This window comes from Lissotriton helveticus, chromosome 5_1 (genome assembly GCF_964261635.1).
Source record: "Lissotriton helveticus chromosome 5_1, aLisHel1.1, whole genome shotgun sequence".
Lineage (NCBI taxonomy): Eukaryota > Metazoa > Chordata > Amphibia > Caudata > Salamandridae > Lissotriton > Lissotriton helveticus.
This window is the reverse complement of record NC_136065.1, coordinates 901650057-901668629: the sequence shown is the minus strand read 5'-3', so window position 1 is coordinate 901668629 and position 18573 is coordinate 901650057. Positions and strand designations below refer to the sequence as shown.

Here is an 18573-nt window from a genome sequence, read left to right as displayed (position 1 = left end):
CACTAGTAAGTCAAGCGTAGGTGTCGAGTCATCATTTACCATGTTTAGTCAGGATTAGTATGACTAGCTTGTGCATAAGGATGAGGTCCTCAATGTCTGCCACATGTTTCACTTCCAATTTGCAATTGGGTAGCATGCATTTCAGGTGTCGTTTAGTGTCAGCAGCCACAGTGATATGAAGTGGGTACTCACATATCAATAGAATCTTTTGGGCCCTCATCAGGGCTTTAATTGGTCTGGGTCCTGCCGGTGCTCAGCACCAGCAGTTCTAAAAAAGCTGGAGCTGAGACAGGTCCCTATAAGGCTCTCCATTCTTCCCCTCACCATCAGAGGGAGAAAAAAATCTTAACTCAGCCGCAGAACCACCCTACACTGCCTTTGATGTCACTTCAAAGGGACTCGTTATAGTACTTTCACAATCTCATCATTTCAGAATGGAAGCATTGTCAATATTATATACAACAAAGCCATAGTTGTTAATTATTTGTCTTATGCAACTAACATCAGTTGACAAAGCCAATAGTCCTGGCTTGTTGTAGGTTTAATGTTACTGTAGATGCAATGACAGAAGCACTAAAATATCAGTTAGCCGCCACATCATGCTAAGCACCAGTGCTTTAAATGGGCCGGTCCTGTCTGTTACTGAGTAGTGGCACTTTTTTATTGTACGAGGGAGAGCGCCTTCACTTCTCAAGAGAAACGTTATATTTTTAATTGGAGAGTGCCAGCACTTCTCAGAAACAAGCAGGTACTCTGCTACAGAGTACCTGCACTTCTATTTTTCCAATTTAAGTACAGCTCAGCACAGATTTTTTACTTATGTGTTTTTAAGCCACGCCCTTAATTTGATCGGCCACACACCGTTGAAACTCCAGTATTTTCATCCCACTTCAAGCCCCGGTCCTCATCATAAAGCACATTAAAACATGGAAATAAACATAGTTTATAACTAAAAGACTACCTTTAGTTATCAAAATGCATGTGATCACTAATTTAGACGAATGTGGGAGTGTCAATCACATATCTGTCAACTTGAATAAAAACCTCAAACTGAGCTTCATGTTATATTATTATGCACACACATATCAATGGTATTAATTGAATCCTCGTCTCAAGCACATAGACACAGAGAAATGCTAATCCCGTGTGTATTTAAAGGCCTTTTAACAGATGATGTAATTATCTTCTCTTCGGATTAGAACACTAAAAGACAATAATTCAACTTGGACTTCAGTACGATTTGATAGATATGTGAATTACACACACTAAACTTTCTGGTTTAAGTAAAGAGTACGAGCGTCACCATTTGGAAATGCTTTTGGTTTCAACTTCAAATGCACATTGTGAATTGTTTAACAGGCAAGCAGACATGTTCTTCCTTTAGTCATTTGATCTGCATAGAAACCAGGTCACAGCTGTGACTGACTGGTCGAGACAACATCCCTGCGAGGATACACCTGCATGGTGCTTACATTCCTCAAACACAGGGAGTGCAAAGTTTATATAGCACAAAACTGCAAAGTACACCCTTTGTCCATTTTCTGTAAGAATCACAATCGATTATTCCCGAATTCCGTGAAAAAGGTGTATGCAAATTTGTTTGTTGTACTTTATATTTGTAAAGCACATTTGTTTTTTTGGTTTCCGAAGCAATTACTTTTAACTCGCTAGTAGATTTGTTGCTTTCTTGCGAAAAATATCAACACCATTCAAAGAGCTTTGTATTGTTTGTGAGTTTTGTCTGTCCTGCCTAAAATCTCCATTTTCTATGCCTTAGGGAAAAAATATCACATTTCATTGTTTCGAAAGAGCAAGTCTCCAAAGACTTTTGACAAAGAGAGCGATCCTGGAAAGGCGTATGCTTTGAAACACTCACTTCGAGAGCATCCTGTGCTAAAGAAAATGCGTCAGGTCTGTAGAAAGATATAGCAAGTGTTTTAAAAGCATGTGTACAATGTATAACAGTTCGTTGACTTTTGTGTAGTGAAACTCTTTTTGGTTTAAATTTAAAGCAAACTAACAACCTCTTAAATAGCGGAAATATTATTAAAATAGTCCCCAATTTTTAATAAAATGATCTCTACCAGTATTGTGCCAGTTTCCTCCTAAAAACTTTGGGGAAGAGTTACAAATATTTGGTCCAGCATCTACGTCGGTGTATATAGGGAAACATCGGGTGGATCAGCACAGTCACAAATTGCCTGTGATGCAAATCCCAATCAACTAAAATAGTCAAGACAGGGTTTTGCCTCAAAAATAAAATAACACCTTCTTAAAGCATGAAAAATGTGTTAATTTCTCCAAACTTTCAACACATTGCATGTGTACAGCACACATCAATGTGAAATGTTATAGACATTTTCTAGGCATAGTTTTTATAGATGTAATAGGTTTTGTACTGGAATGGCATACTTTCAGTACAAAACCTAAACTAGACATCGTCCATTCATCTTTGCACCATGAAATGAATACATTGAATACACTATATTGTGATATTATGTCTGAATCTCCCACCGCCAACTGAACAATTGTATATGTGTTTTGTATTGCTAGTCTCCTTAATGTGATATTTCAGATGTGTAAGATAGCTAAAGCATTTTTGTATGTTATGTAATAATTTAATACAATTGTTGACAATGATGTACTGATGTGCATGGTTTCAGAAAAGATTTAATAAACTTTATAGATACATGTATCACCTTTATAACAAAGAATGAGAGGCAATATGATCACAGATAAAGAATCAATATTCCAATAGTTTCAATCCACAGTTCCAAAAATGAACCGGAAATTCTTCATTCCAATTTCCTCTAAATTATGTATGAAAAAAGGAACAGGAGGTCCTACAGGGAGCCACTCAAGTGGTATCCAATTGTCACAACTGCCCATAAACTGCCTGTCCTTAATCAGTGATACCAATCACACAGAAAACACATGACCTCTGAATGCTCGGGTAACGTTAGGTGCCAGTTACTTAATAACAAACAATTAGTTTGACCTAAATCACAGTGTCATATTGATACATACAATATAATCTTATGCACTAGAGAGATAAACAGCAATAGGAAAACGCGAAAGCTATACGTTTCTAGCATGAATAATTTTTAATCAGTAGTTTTGTAATCCATTTAAAAACACGCAAATAAAAGCAAAATAATAATCATACACAATACGTAATATTATAAAAAAGCAAGATATGTAACAATTCATAAAATGTTCATGAGGAACAACTGTCCTGAGGAACTTTCACGTTTTCCTATTGCTGTTTATCTCTCTAGTGCATAAGATTATATTGTATGTATCAATATGACACTGTGATTTGGGTCAAACTAATTGTTTGTTATTAAGTAACTGGCACCTAACGTTACCCGAGCATTCAGAGGTCATGTGTTTTCTGTGTGATTGGTATCACTGATTAAGGACAGGCAGTTTATGGGCAGTTGTGACAATTGGATACCACTTGAGTGGCTCCCTGTAGGACCTCCTGTTCCTTTTTTCATTCCTTCTCCCCTGGTCCTTAAGCATAACCAGTAGGGGGCCTCCTTGATCTTTATTCTCTAAATTATGTAGCCACAGCCAACGCGTTTAGCCCTACAACCAGGGCTTCTTCAGGGCACTATCAAGTAGTATCAATAAAAGCTGATCATGAATGAATGAATGAGGAGTTTCTTGTAACGCGCGTACTTAGCCCAGTGGGCGTCAAGGCGCCTAGATTAAATACAGCAACTTAAGGCCCTACCTAGTCCTATTTAATCATGAGTAGGCCTTCTTAAAGAAATACGTTTTTAGAGCCTTTTTGAAAGAGTCGATGGAAGGGAGAGTTTTTATCTCCATGGGGAGGGAGTTCCACAATTGCGGAGCGACGACGGAAAAGGCTCTGGCTCCCCATCTAACAAATTTGATGCGAGGGACAGCTAGTTGACAGAGTCCCGCAGAGCGCAGGTTTCTTGTGGGGGCATAGCGCGAGAGAAGAGAGCCAATGGCACTAACAGGACCATCCATCAATGCTCTGTGGGTGAGACAGAGGATTTTGAAGGCGATTCTATGCTGTACCGGAAGCCAATGAAGCTCCTTCCTGGCTAAGGTGGCAGAGGAGGCTTTGGGGAGATTCAAAACAAAGCGTGCTGCAGAGTTCTGAAGAGTCTGCAAACGGTGGATCAACCCTTTGTTGACTTCCATATAGAGGGAGTTGCAGTAATCAAGTCTCGAACCCACCAGGGCGACTGCAACCTGTTTACGCGCCTGGGGGGAAAGGTACCCACGGATTTTGTTGAGTATCCGGATCACACCACAGCAGGTAGCAACGGTCCTGTTGACTTGCAGGGACATAGAGAGTGAGGTGTCAAATATCACTCCCAGATTTCTGGCAGATAGGGAGGGAGTGGGGCAGATGCCAAGAGAAGAAGGCCACCACTCGCTCGACCACAGATTCTGGTTCTTCCCAAATATCAACACCTCGGTTTTTTCACCATTCAGCTTCAGGGAGTTTATAGTCATCCAGTCTGCCACATACTGCATGCAAACCCTGAAGCTGGCGGCAGATGTACTAACCGAGGTGTGAGCAAGAGAGACCATAATCTGCGTGTCGTCTGCATAGGATACCACCTCCATCCCCTGAGATTTAATAAGTCTTGCAAGGGGGGCCACATAGATGTTAAAAAGGGTCGGACTTAAGGCCGACCCTTGTGGCACCCCACATTGCAGAGACTTGGCAGGGGAGAGGTGGTTCCCAAGCATCACTCTCTGTTCCCTTTCAGTCAGGAAGGAATTTAGGAGACTCAGGGCCGATCCAGTGACACCCGCCTCCCTTAGCCGAGATGACAAGATGGCGGGGGAGAGGGTGTCAAAAGCGGCCGTGAGGTCCAACAGAACTAGGACCGTGGTTTGGCCAGAGTCCACCTTGCGTCGGATGTTATCGACCACATAGGTAAGGGCGGACTCTGTGCTGTGGTGTTTTCTGAAACCGTGCTGAGTGTTATCCAGGTATTCAGAAGATTCGAGAAAGGCAGATAGATGGAAATTCAAATGCGACTCCAGCAACTTCGCGGGTGCAGGAAGAAGCGAAATGGGCCTAAAATTTTTCAGCATGGCCGGGTCCAGATTTGGCTTCTTAAGTAGCGGTTTGACTATTGCCTTCTTCCAAATAGAAGGGAAAGAGCCTTGAGCGATGGCCTTATTTAAGACGTCAAGCAGAAGAGGAGAGAGATGTATTCTACACTCTTTCAGTTTCTTAAGGGGTATCGGATCAAGGGGGGAAGCCGATTTAATTTTGTCAAGAAGTGAATTCAGAGATTCAAGGGATAGGGAGGGGAAAGTTGTGAAAAGGCAGGAGGGGTCCTTGCCTAGTGAATCGAGATTGGATATGAGAGGGGGAGTGTTATGATCGAGAGCAAGACGGTGGGATTCGAGAGAGACGTGGATGTCATGTATTTTGTTGTGGAAGAAGTCTGAAATGTCGTTACAGAGTTGTTGGGAACTGACTACTGGGTCGGGAAGTTGCAGGGAACATAAAGAGTCAGCGATTTTGAAGAGATCTCTTGAAGAAGAAAGAGCGCTGGTCAGATTTGAAAAATATTCCTGTTTCTTGATAATCACTTGGTATTTGTAGGCACGTAGTGCGGATTTATGGGCCTCTCTATCTTTTAGGTCCCAGGATTTCCTCCACTTCCTTTCACTACTCCTGCAGCCCTGTCTCATAAGTCTAAGCTGGTCAGAGAACCAGGGTGCAGTAGGTTTAAGGCGTGCTACATAGCACAGGGATGCGGGGGCAAGATTTTCAACTGCTTTGGAGATGGAGTCAGTCAGAGACTGGGCTGCCTCTGAAGCATCCGTGACAGCTAGAAGTTCGGAAGTGGAGATCAAAGGGGCAATAGTGTCATCTGAGATATTCCTTAAGTTTCTCCTGAGAATAAAGGGAGTGTTATTATGATTGGAGGAACAGGTGCCGGGGATGTCAAGATCAAATGGTACAGCAAAATGATCGGACCAGACCACCTGTAATGGAGTGCCAGTGGAAAGCCTGTCGTCGTTGGAAAATAGGCCATCCAGAATATGTCCTGCCTTATGTGTAGGACTATTTACGTGCTGGATGAAGTCACACGCTTTGAGGGTTTCGACGAGAGAGATAGTGTCTTTAGAGTTGGTCTCATCTAGGTGAAAATTAAAATCACCCAAGATGGTAAAGGCTGTTTTTCCGATATACGGTTCAAGAATAGTCATAAGTTCAGAAGGAAAGCTGGCCCTAGTGCCAGGAGGTCTGTAAATAAGGATAACAACACCAAATGTCTGCCACAATTCTTCAGTTCCTCTTAATATTTCCTACTCGATCGTCTTTCCAAAGCTGTAGAAGTGTAAATGAGATAATTGTCTCTTGGTTTTGCATGTTATTATCAGGCGTTCAATAGAGACGGTCCAACGTAAATGAAGGAGCATCCATAGTTCAAAAGTTCCTTTTCAAGTATCTTAGTAAGTTGTCGTCAAGTCGTACTGGTCATCCTGCTCCTCTTGCGTCTCCTACATGTATCACCCTTTAGGTCCTAGTTACTTCCTGTCCTATCAAGAAAATTATGTATTCATATGAAGCAAAATAATGGCTGTGGAATCAGCTTGATTATGTGAGGGTGGACTAAAAACAGTGTTCCATAGTGCTAAAGAACGATTATCGTACACCTTCATGAGCTATGACTCTCTGGTGTTGATATTTGCAGATCCCTATATTAAAAAGGGTCTGGTTCATCACCTGTGTCATCTTTATTCTGCATGGTTCAGGGTCTGGTTTGTCTTCAGTGGACATGTGGCCCATTTACTTTGGCTGGGCAACCAGCAGCCATTCTTTCTGTGGGCAGGATGTAAACACCTGTCTCATAGCATTACCACTGCCTGGCATAGTAGAAACATGACGGCAAGAGCCTAAGTCACGTTAACACTTCAACCTTTAAGGTGCCACCATAGAGGCTGGGCCCACGTTCTTCCCTGCACGTGGTCGAGGGGACAATACAGAGGTGGGACCTAGCAGCTGTGCATCTCTCATGGCACTGTTTCTTTTTAAATTAAATGACATATTAAATCAATGATAACCCTACTGGTTCTTTGTAGGTGTGGGTGGAACTCGTAGAATTTGATTCAGCAAAATTCTGCTGAGTTACATATAAACTCCGCGAGTTCCGTCAACGGGTGAAAATAGACAGGCTGCGCTGCTCGTGCTGTGATTTAGCGCCAGGAGCACGTTCCGAGCTGAAAAATCAGCACGAATGGCACCACCTGTTGTGCCAGAGGACGTGATGCAGCGCTCACCTAGAAATATCACCAACCCAGGGTCCAGGTCACTCCAGTGGAGCCCATAACACCGAAGTACAACACACCTAGTCACACACACTTTACCCCAGACCCTTGCAAATATATATATAAAATAGGTTGAGTGAATTCTCTCGTATGACAGGATACCTTTTAAGCACAGATTTTAACACCAACATTTGTTTGCCTCAATAATCCTACTAAACTAATCTATGCATCAATGTACCCCGCCAATTAGGTCAATGGACCAATTAGTTGAGTAAGTTGATGGTGATTGTCAAGACCAGCTTAACCTCACTACAACAATACATTGATTTGCATAATTAATTGACTCTAAAAGAATCACAAACACCTGACATCATTTAAAAGATTTTATGTAATTAATTTGCATAAAAGAAAATTAGCATCTATTCTGTCATTATTAATTCTCACTGAGCATTGCTATTTATTCAGGAAATAAATCAACAAAACTGTTAATAAAAGACATGAAGAGAACATTCAGGTTCACATTAATTCCATTATTCTCTAAATAAAAAGATTAATCAATCCTTGGTCATGTAACTGAAAGAGAAATTCTTCATGAAAAAGATCAGCGAAACCATAGTTAAAACATGCATTCAATTCTAAAGATTTCTACACTAAAAACTTACTACCCAGCACTAAAACCCCAACTATACTTACTAACCCAGGCCTCCTCGGACGCAGTCTTCCAGGCTAGTGTCCTGTTACGATCTCCAACCTACAGGGGTTATCAGCGAGCCTTCTGGCAGAGTTTCAGGCTCCCAGCATCTCTGCAAACAGCTGCAGTGCAAATAGCATCTCTCTGCGATCAGCTTCTGTGACATTAAAGCCCAATTTTCTCTGATATTTATACTGTAGTTCAGTAGTTCCCAAACTGTGCGCCGCGGCGCCCCAGTGCGCCATCAGAACTCACCAGGGGCGCCGCGCACTTCTTGGGAACGTGGGAAATTCTGCTCTAGTACTGCAACTTTAACTTCTATTGTTGATGCCGACTGCCTTGCACATTTGTTTACCCTGCGAGTCTCTTTTCTTCATACGGCTCCGTTATAAAGACATGCACTTGCATTTTTTGTAATGTGCATTTGTAAGCCCAGAGTACCCCATGTGGGAATGTCGTGTGGGGGAGTTAAAGAAGTCGCACCGGTCAGCGTCTGGAATTGTTTGAACCAGCGCGTGACGTAACAATCAGGGCAGGGCTGCAGAGGAGTGTGATTGCTGCCGTCAGCCCCTCTTATAATCCGAAAAACGGGTAAACATGATCTTGTGAAGTGAAGGTCAAATTACGACCAGCTGAGTATGTTTCTGGAGTTTTTGGGGGGTGTTTAAGATTTCTGGAGAACTGTGCAATGTGCGTTATAATCTTTCCTTCCACTGAAAATGCCATGTTCTCATTTGACTTGCCTTATTTTCCAATGTTAAGAATCCAAACGGCTTGTGTTCCATTCTTTCAAAATGTGCACCACGCTATGCATTTTGTAAGACAAAGCATTGAAATGCAGTGGCACACGCATGTTTGAAAACACTCACACATCAATTGAAATGGGCTTGTCTAAGCACATAGATTTTTCCAAGTAATTTCGGAGTTGTTGAAAACCTATTGAATGATGGGCTGTCGCTAAATACTCAAATCTTGTTTATTACAGCCTGGTGCCACCGTTATACACATACAAGAAACGCCCTGCCAAAATTACTTCAATCATTAAACAGGACTGATTTATTACATTGCACAGGCACAGATTCACTGACATATCTACCTTCCAAGAATTAGCCTTTCCAGCTCAAAAAAGCGCAGACTTGGCACTCAGTAAAATAGGAAAGGTTGTTTCTTGATCATGGGTTAGTGGTAGTAGTCACAGTGGGTTTACCATTTCAGTGCTTTCAGTGTTTAAACAAAATGTGAAAAATATGCAGGGTGAGAGGGAAAGGGGGTACTCCTTGGCATCAGGTGGCACTACTATTCTTTTAAAAACCTGTATTGATGACATCCACAAATATTGTGTAATGCCCTAAAAAGAAATGTCAGGTTTTATTTACCCAGTAACATTTGTATAGATTCCCTGCTGCTGGTAATGAAACAGGAGCCAGGTTAAAATAAATAATTTTGCAAATCTGGACACCACATTCCCTTGGTTGGACAGAACGGTGCTGTCTAAACAAAAATAGATTGTCATCTTGCTATTAAAAAAAACCAGAGTACTAGTGGTGACAGAGCCTTGAGCTGCACAGAGACCTCAGCAGTAAAGGAAAGAGTGAGTAGGTCTCCTAATCTTAACTGGTGCACTGAAAGGTTTACTGTAGAAAGTCACTGTTAATGTCACACAATTATCTCAGACAACCTACCATGAGGTCGGCACTGCAGATGCCCCAGGGCAGATTTCCTTCATTTCACTTATCTCTTCTTCTCCTGATTACACATTTCTTTACCTTACAATTCACGTCAACGGTATGTGTTTGACCACAACACCAGTAAGCCTCCATATCAAAAGCAGCATGTGACATAACATTTTCTCTTTTATTACATCTCCTTAATCACTGTACATTCCAGCACCTGTGGTCAGGCTTACATCACCCGTCCCTGAAAAACATTGACCTTATTGGGGAGCCACGGCCAACCTCCAATTATGTGAAGGGAGCCGTGGGTCGAAAAAGTTTGGGAACCACTGCTGTAGTTGCTGGCTCTCTACCCTCAAATGTTTCAAGTCTTGCCATTTCCCTTTCTCTGATTGGTCATGACATTGCAATTATTAGCTCTCAGGATGTTCGTTAATCGACAATGTATTTTTTAATTTTCAGGATGTCCATGAATATCTTCCTGATTAAAAAGCTGACAGATTCAAATTCGACTGTCCATGCATTTCTTAACTTCCAGGATGTCCGTGAACAGTTATGTTTGACAAACTGATAAATACAAGTTCGACTTTTCCGGTTCATCATTAGGCCTTTAAATTTTCATTTTCAGTGATTCAGCTGTTTCCACGTGGTCATTTTTGGAAGGCATTTGACTTTTAACCTTGGCAGACATTCAGCTGTTCTCGTGGTTATCATTTTGGCCCACAGCCACTCACCAGCGTTCATATCAAATGGCCTCGAATATAGTCAGCTGAAGTTGCAAAATTTTCACTGAAGCACGGAGCATGGATGAGCTTCTCTCAGCAAAATGATGTAAGCTTTTTCTACTGCGCAGAACCGGGAAAAACGAAGCCATTTTGGAATTGGCAACCAACCAAAACTACGATAAACACAAAAAGAAAATGTAAATACACAGAATATATGTGTTTTCTGTCCCCCCAACCACCAATGCTAATATTTATCCTTTAAAAACGTTACCTAGCCGAAAAGCATCACACTTCAAGCCATTAAAATGAAGCAGAAAAGCAGCATGCAATGCACAATGTACACAGACATGCATTATTATACCACTAAAATGCACAAAATAGATTAAACATGCATTTTACATCATTAATTAATATGTTAATCAAACCTGTTAGTGCAAAGCATTTCCCACATGTAATGTGTGTGTTTTGGTTAATACACAGCAATCAAAATTAATATATTTACTTTGTTATGGGGTGATTGATCTGAATGGGGTACACACAAAATCTTCTGCACCTCGCTCCATCAGACGCTGCTACTTGAGTTGATTTTGCTGCTGCTCAAGTAGATTTTCTACTTGAGCAGAGGCCTTCTGACTATGAATAGTAGCCACCACCTGCGTAAGAGAAATCTAATTGGATGTACTCCTAGCGATCAGAAAATCAGGCTAGGGAATGCCAAATCTTTCTTGTCCTCACAAACGTAACTTTTTGAAGCTGGGCCCAAGAATTTTTTTTACCACATGGTGATTGACGGTATTTGTCAGAAACTCCACGTTACAAGATTAAAGCAGAGCCACCAACATTCTGCCAATTCCGCAGCTGCAACAGAATATTTCACACAATCCAAGTTCTTTGCCGACGCCTCAGTTAAGCTACGCAAGTCTACATTAAAAAGTAAATCTATGTGAAATGCAGACTTGTGGCTCCTCTGTAGTGGAACTGCTTTTACCTGATACAGGCAAGGATTGGAAAAAAATAAAATCGCAGGGGGTACTTGAGGGGTGAAGGATTTTCCTTTGCCTTGCACAATAAAGACAATAGGCTAAAGTTAACCTGGTGACTTAAAGAGTTTAGAATGATACTCACGTTAAAACACAGGACGTTAGCATTTGTTCTATTTCCGCCTTGAATGCCTTGTACCCGTACCTTTGGCTCATCCACTAACACGGTCAAACATTGTCCATTCTCTGATGCATTAAAGAGAGATAATAAAAATGTAGTCTGTGGCTGTGATTAAGGCACTGCACTCAACAGACAAAAATCACCAAGCCATTTTTGTTAGCTTTGGACAGTTTGGAATTTTGGCATTATAAATCCTTTTTATTTTCTATCTGACATTTTTGATTAAGGCTCATTGAGTTTAAAATCTATGCTGTTCATATCTTATTGCTCTCTTTCTTTCTTGCTTTCTTTCTTTCTTTCTTTCTTTGTGTAGACCAAAAAACAGGGACATTTTCCAGACATCCTGTGCATTTGGGCCAGCAGGGTTGAGGTAGAGTGTGCCACATTAGAAAATGTACTCATAGAGGCAATGTCTGGCCAAGGGCGTAGTTTCAGGGGGGTTGTTTGGGTTGTTACACGCCCCTACAAATGTATTATGTAGTAAAAAGTTGGGTGCAAATGCTTTCAGTCGGGTATGGTGAAGTGTCTGTCGGATTTCACCTGGGATGTTTACATGCCCACTCAGACAAAAACACACACACGCACACTTTCTCTTCTCTGTTTTGACCTTAAAAAAAATGATTATTTTGAAAACTTTTGGTTTAGTGCCCCTAACAATCCACCCTCTTCTCTTTTTCCACTGCTGCTTAAGTACCCCTCATACCCCTCATGTCCTGCTTCTTAGATACTATGTTTTAACAAGATATCCCAGCGTAATTTTTTAGGAAATCTGAAGCTCATCCCCCCCATCCCCCAATCTTATTGCCCAAGCTACACCCATTTGGCTGGCCTGTGGAAAACTATGTTTCAGCCCTATCGGTCTTTCATTGGTCAGAAATCTCTAGATTGTTTGTTTTGTTGCTCAACCTGACTCTGTTGCTGGGGGCGGGTCTGTAGAAAAGTGGCGACTGCCAATGTGCTGCTTAACACAACTTTCTCTCTTTGTATTGACCAGATTACTGCCAGAGATCCTGCTGCTCTGCATGCCGTGAGCTCTGAGGAAGCCCAATTTCTGACCAACATCGCCAAACTCATCAAGGCCAAGGCTGTCCTGATAGCTGGTGAGGACACTTCTGCTTTTAAATGTCTATTTCTAGTATATGCAGAGGTGGGCAAGCCACTGAAAACTCTAGCAGGCTCGAGCCTTAAGCAATGGTTCTGGGTCGCTCTGGAACCTCAGGCCCATAACAAGCAGAGCTTTCATGTGACTTCTGCCTGTCATCCTCACTCTACCATCATCCACAGTGATAAAAACAAAGTATTAACATTTAAGGTAACAAAGACAGACAAATAGATACCCATTTAATGGCTGACTTGTATAAATAGACCCTCCAGGATTTTGCGACTTGCAAAACAAATTGTGAAATCAGCAGATTTGTAAAAAAAAATGGACAAAAAAAATCAATTCCCCCTGGGCCCCTGCGGGCCCTGTAGGCAGCGGGCCCACAACGTGATAAAAAATAATGCTCCCCTTTGCCCACTGTGCACTATTTGAGCGACAAGCCCAGAGGGTATTTATATTTGTAAATTATAAGGGCCCGCCGCCCAAGGGGCAAGTGAAGGGGCAATGGGGCATTTATCTTTATCAAGTTTCGGGCTCAGCAGTGGTCCCGAAACTTAATAAAAATAAATGCCCCCTGGGCCTACCGTTTGCCTGTGGGCGGCAAGTCTGAATCATTAAAAGATTAACTGCTTGCGTGCGGCAGGAATTCCAGCCCTGTGCTGGACATTCCAATCGCGGGCATGGTCGTGACGGAACCATTCCGTCATCAGCACAGCCCAACTGTGACTCAATGACTGAATGGTTCCGTCACAAGCATGAAAGGGGTTAATGGCCCCAGGGCCCGCCGCATGCCCTGTGGGCAGCGTGCCTCAAAACTGATGAAAACTAATGCGCCCCCCGGGCGGGAGGCCCAGGGGGTATTATTTTTTTTTTTGTAAGTTTTGGGCACGCCGTGTTTGATTTATTAGACTATCATGTTTATCTGTAAGAATCTGGGCCTCATACAGGGTTCACATGACAATTGTCTTGCCTCTCAATTCATTAATAAAGTATACAAAAACGTGATGGATGGAATCCTTGAATTTATTTCAACTACTGGTAATTACTCGGGGATGCATCCCAGTCCATTGTTAATTGCACTATTGCTGCGCGATTGATGGGCAGCAGCGGAGGCAGGAATGGTACTATGTTCATGTTTAAAAACTATAACTTTTAATTAGTACTTCCCAGTGCAGTGCTGCATTAATGTCAAAGCTTACATATTTTAAAGAAATACACTTTTTACATTTTAAAGAGACTTTACCATATTTTACTTCATGTGTTTTCCATGATTTGAACGGCAAACACTTTTAGGGTTCAGCACGTGAATGGGCTCTTAAGAACCAAGCCAGACCACTGGCTCGGCTCTGGCTTAGCTCATCCTGCTAATTTGTTGTGTTATCACGTTTTGTTCTGATACTCGTTTTATCTACTTCATTGGTCCGTGTAAGCTAAGAACCAGGTAACCTTAGTATCAATATAACACAACAAAGAGAGGAGTACCCCCTGCAGGCGTAACAGAGGAAGTCTCTGTACCTGCAGCTTACGGCTTCAAGAATAGCTTATGCCCAACCCATATGTGGGACAAAGCATGTCCTTTATGAAGACCCATCACTCACCAACCTAGTTGGTGACATGATTCATCATCGGGGTCCCACCCCGTAGGCCGAGTGCCAACAGGGTGTGCTTCGACACCTGATTACAGTGGAGCGGGTAATAGTTTCTTTTATATGTGCAGTGATAAAACGGTGGTAAGTGATTTAAAACAGGGGCCAGTACTACTCACTTCAAGACTTTATTCCTGAGTGACTGGACACCTTATAAAAGAAGTGTGACACCTATGCCTAATTAGGTAGACTTCGGTGTTCAAGACGTGTAGTGTATTAAAATAGCGACGTGTGCTATGTGATTTAAAAGTCGGTCTACATGTTTCAACCATCAAACAATTGTAGGTATTCGTCAGGACCAGTGACAGACCAGGGTGGTCCGCACACGCTAAGGTGCGTCCTGCCCTTGGTCAGTGAAAGTAGGAAACACAAAAATTATGTTTCTTATGCAAAATATCTCCTTCCCGGTCTGGAAGAAAAACCTGTGGAAAAAAAGATTCCAGAATAGTGGGTGGTTGGGACCACAGTGCAAAGGACCTACAATGGTACACAAAACATAAAGAGGCGGTACATCAAACATATAAAAGAGGGAGTGCCAGCCCTACAGTATGCGTAGCAGGTAATATAACACAGTCATTCTCCGCACTCCCTGTAGTGCCCTGCGTATACATGGGCATGTGGGTGAAGCGGGCACTGATTGTATGACTGTGGCGGTATTCATAAGTCGATACCTGGGTACTGGCACCGTATTCTACGATAATGCCCTTGAGAGAGTTAGCTCAATGCAGAGTAGTCATAGCACTTCAAAAGAGGATGGTGGTATTGCTGTGAATGCTGAACCGCTAGGCCTACATAGACTGTCAATCTATCGATTTTCTATGTGGGTACCTAGGTATTGATAAAGCACAATGCTTACTTAAATTACGGAGAGATTCTGCCTCACAGGCGTCCGGTTTCCAAGGGCGATGCTTACATCACCTGGGGAGTGACAATAAGAATGGGCGCGAAAACGCCGTCAGTGGATACACGTCTAATCTTGTAGGACGACATAATCCAGGGGGATCGTGTCTTATGTCACTTACTAGTGGCTTCTGCTCCTCAGTCGGTAAACCTACTTGGTTACCACGACGGTACGCCCATGGGAATCCCTGATGCGTACTGAGACAGAGAGCTAGATATTGGGAAAGCCGTCTTCCTGGAGAGGGCGTGGTTGGCCGGGTCACGTGGGTTGGTGGTACCAAACACAGAGCTGCGGTTCCAGAGGGAGGCTTGGAACGCGGTAGCTATGGTAACCATGCACTCCATAGCTATTGCCGAGATCGGGAGGCTTCGCCGAAGCTACCGTTCGTTTTGACATGGCAAAAAACGGTATTGGAAGGGAAAAAAGGGGGAAAGAAAATGAGGGGGAGAAGGGGCTCAAAACGGAGTGTGTTGCACTTATAGTTCTTTACAAGTGGCGGTTGGGATGGGGAATCTCGTCTCCAGGTATTTGGTGGGGAAGACGATTAAGACACAGTTTATACCCAAATCCGTATCTAAGATATATGTCAAGCACACGGAATCTTGCTATGCCTCTTGGCATAGACAGTAAAACCTCAGGCTCTGCGTTAAAGGGTGAAAGCAGACTAAAAATGTATTAGCAGATTTACACCACGATCGAACCCCACGGGATATTATCATTCAAACCTGTCCTGTGGGTGGACAGCCTATAGACCCATCTTTGCTCTTTCTCAAAAAGACGTTGAGTCTGATTGTGACCTGGGTTTACTTGTTCAATGAATGTTCATTGAAGGTCGTCAGGTGTATGTCCTGCAGACAGATAATGTTCTGTTAGCCTGGTCATGGACTTCTTACACCTGATCGTGCTTCTATGTTCTCCTATCCGTACTTTAACCTTCCTGTTGGTCATACCAACATAATGTAGATTACAGGGGCACGTTATTCGATAGACCACATTTTCGCTGTTGCAATTGGTGTGGCCTCGTATTGTCCAGATCTTCTCTGGTTCCAGTTGTAGGGTTTTGGTGTTCGTTGTCAAAGGGCAGACGCTACAGTTCCCACATCTGTAGTGGCCGGTGACTTTCGGTAGTCCCCAAGCGTTCAGTACAGTTTCGTTCTCCACAACTTTTGTTGCTGGTCTAGTGTTCACCACCGCATCCTTGATACTCCTCGCCTTCTTAAAAGAGAAGAGGGGTTTGTCCCAGTGCATTTTGCCGGAGTTGATGATTGACCAGTGTTTATTTACTATCCTGGTTACATCATTGGAGATCGTGTTATATGTAGTGACACATGTGAGAGGGGTGTCCTGCAAGGGTTTCTCTATATTTTCCAACAGAGCTTCCCGTGGTTGATTGCGTGCACGCTTTTGGCTCTTTTTTAGAATCTTGTCTGGATATCCTCGTTCCTTTAATTTCAGGGTGAGGTCACTGGCTTGTTCCTTGTAGTCTTTTAATTTACTGCAATTCCTACGAATGCGTAAATATTGTCCGTATGGAAGATTCTCTCGCAAAGGCCTAGGGTGGAAACTCTCAAATCTAATCAGATTATTCTTTGCTGTAGGTTTATAGTGTGTTAATGTCTGAAAACTTCCATTCTCTTTTTTGATGACAAGGTCAAGGAACACCAGAGAGCTATGGTCTTTGACATAAGTGAATTTCAAATGGTCATCACAAGTATTCATCCAGTTGAAAAAGGAAACTAGTGAATCCTCTGAATCACTCCAGATTGCCAGCACATCGTCGATGTACCGTTTCCATAATAGGATACTGGAGCTGTAGGGGTTTCTTTAACTCAGTATAAACTTCTCTTCAAAGTCATGGACGTATAGCCCAGCCACGCTGGGGGAAAAGGTGCTCCCCATCGAGGTGCCCCCCGTCTGGAGGTACAGTGTACCCTCAAACTCGAAATAGTTCCTTTTCAATGCCAACCTCGCACACTCCAGAATAAAGTCTCTTGGGGTTCTGGATGTCCATTCCTCATTTGATAAAGCCTTTTCAAGTACCTTAGTATCAAGCCTCCCATTGGTTCCGCTTTCATATCTAAATTAGAAGTGTGTTATTTAGGAGCAGGCTGGAGGAGATCAGAGATTTTATGTTTATACATTTTTTATTGCAGACACACAGAAAGATACCAGTAATCAATCAGTATTCCAGCTATTCACCAGTAATAGTGCACCGCACAGTCGGTAGAGCAACACACTGCCATTTCAGAGATTTTATGCTTAGTTTACTTTCACCTGATGCACTGCTTAGGGCTTAACAGGTGAAAGATGCAAAACAGAATTTCTTCACCAGACCCTAAACACTACTTTCATCAATGTCAAAAACACTTAAACTAGGCCTCTACCTGGTTGGTAACACAAGCAAGTTTCGAACATCCTTGGCACTTTAAAGATCTCCCGACATTTTATGCAGACATAGTTTGTTTGTGCCTATTGTGCATTATGCAGCGATCCCACCCATTCTTTGCTACACTAAGGGCCCAGAGCATTGGTTGATGTTGACCATCTCCCTGTCCCAATGGTACATAGAATACATCTATACCTATTTGAAAAGATGATATTATTACTCCACACTATGTGAGTAAAGAAATGGTTAACCTTAATTGGCTCAGAGAACTTGAAGAAGGTTGGATTATTCTAGATATTATTCAATAAACAGTTATTTGCTATTTCTCTAGGCATATGAGTACTGGTATGTTTAGCTTACACAAACCAACGCGTTTTCTCTAGGCGTTCTTAGCTTTTACTAACGTTGAGGAGATCCTAGGAAAAGGCAGTAATCCTTATTAAATGTCATTATCTGATTCCGCAAGGCCTGGATTTGTGCTTGTCTGCATATGTACAAGGAAATGTTGCTGTGCTGCAGCAAATTTTGCAGCACCACACTGCATCATTTCAAATACGCTGGGATTCTCTGTATTTACAAGCATACGGCACACTCCTGTGTTTTCGTTGGCGAAAAAATAGCTACCTAGCACCAACACAGACACCCTTGCACCATAGTGCAAGGGTGCCTGTGTTGCAAGGATGACATTTTATATGCAGGTAGGTGTCCCTTCCTGCACATAAGCAATCAATGATGGTGATTTGCTATTTCTATGAGTGCTGCAGAATGCCCAGACGTGGGTCCCGGGCTCATGTGCCACTGGATTCAAGCTAGCCTGGCTGATGAGGGGTAATACCGCAAAACTGATACCAGGATGCTTGGTTCTGGTCTAGGGAAAACCTTAGCAGGTTGGACTGGATTGTTCCCATGAGGAGCAGGGTCAAGACTGATTTGCATATGGCTGGGTCTAAACTGGTGTGGCATGGTGGCATGGTGAGCAAAAGAATGTTATATTTAACCCAGATCTC

The 18573-nt window shown here is 42.5% G+C and overlaps 1 protein-coding gene across 1 annotated transcript in view; it reads left to right on the top strand.

The window, feature by feature from the left end:
* The window catches only part of COMTD1 (catechol-O-methyltransferase domain containing 1), a 102361-nt gene that overhangs the window by 15480 nt on the left and 68308 nt on the right, over positions 1–18573 (top strand). Inside the window, exons 2-3 of the mRNA XM_078643362.1 lie at positions 1778–1911; positions 12526–12631. Coding sequence (XP_078499488.1) covers positions 1778–1911; positions 12526–12631 — 240 coding nt within the window. The remainder of the gene's footprint in view (positions 1–1777; positions 1912–12525; positions 12632–18573) is intronic.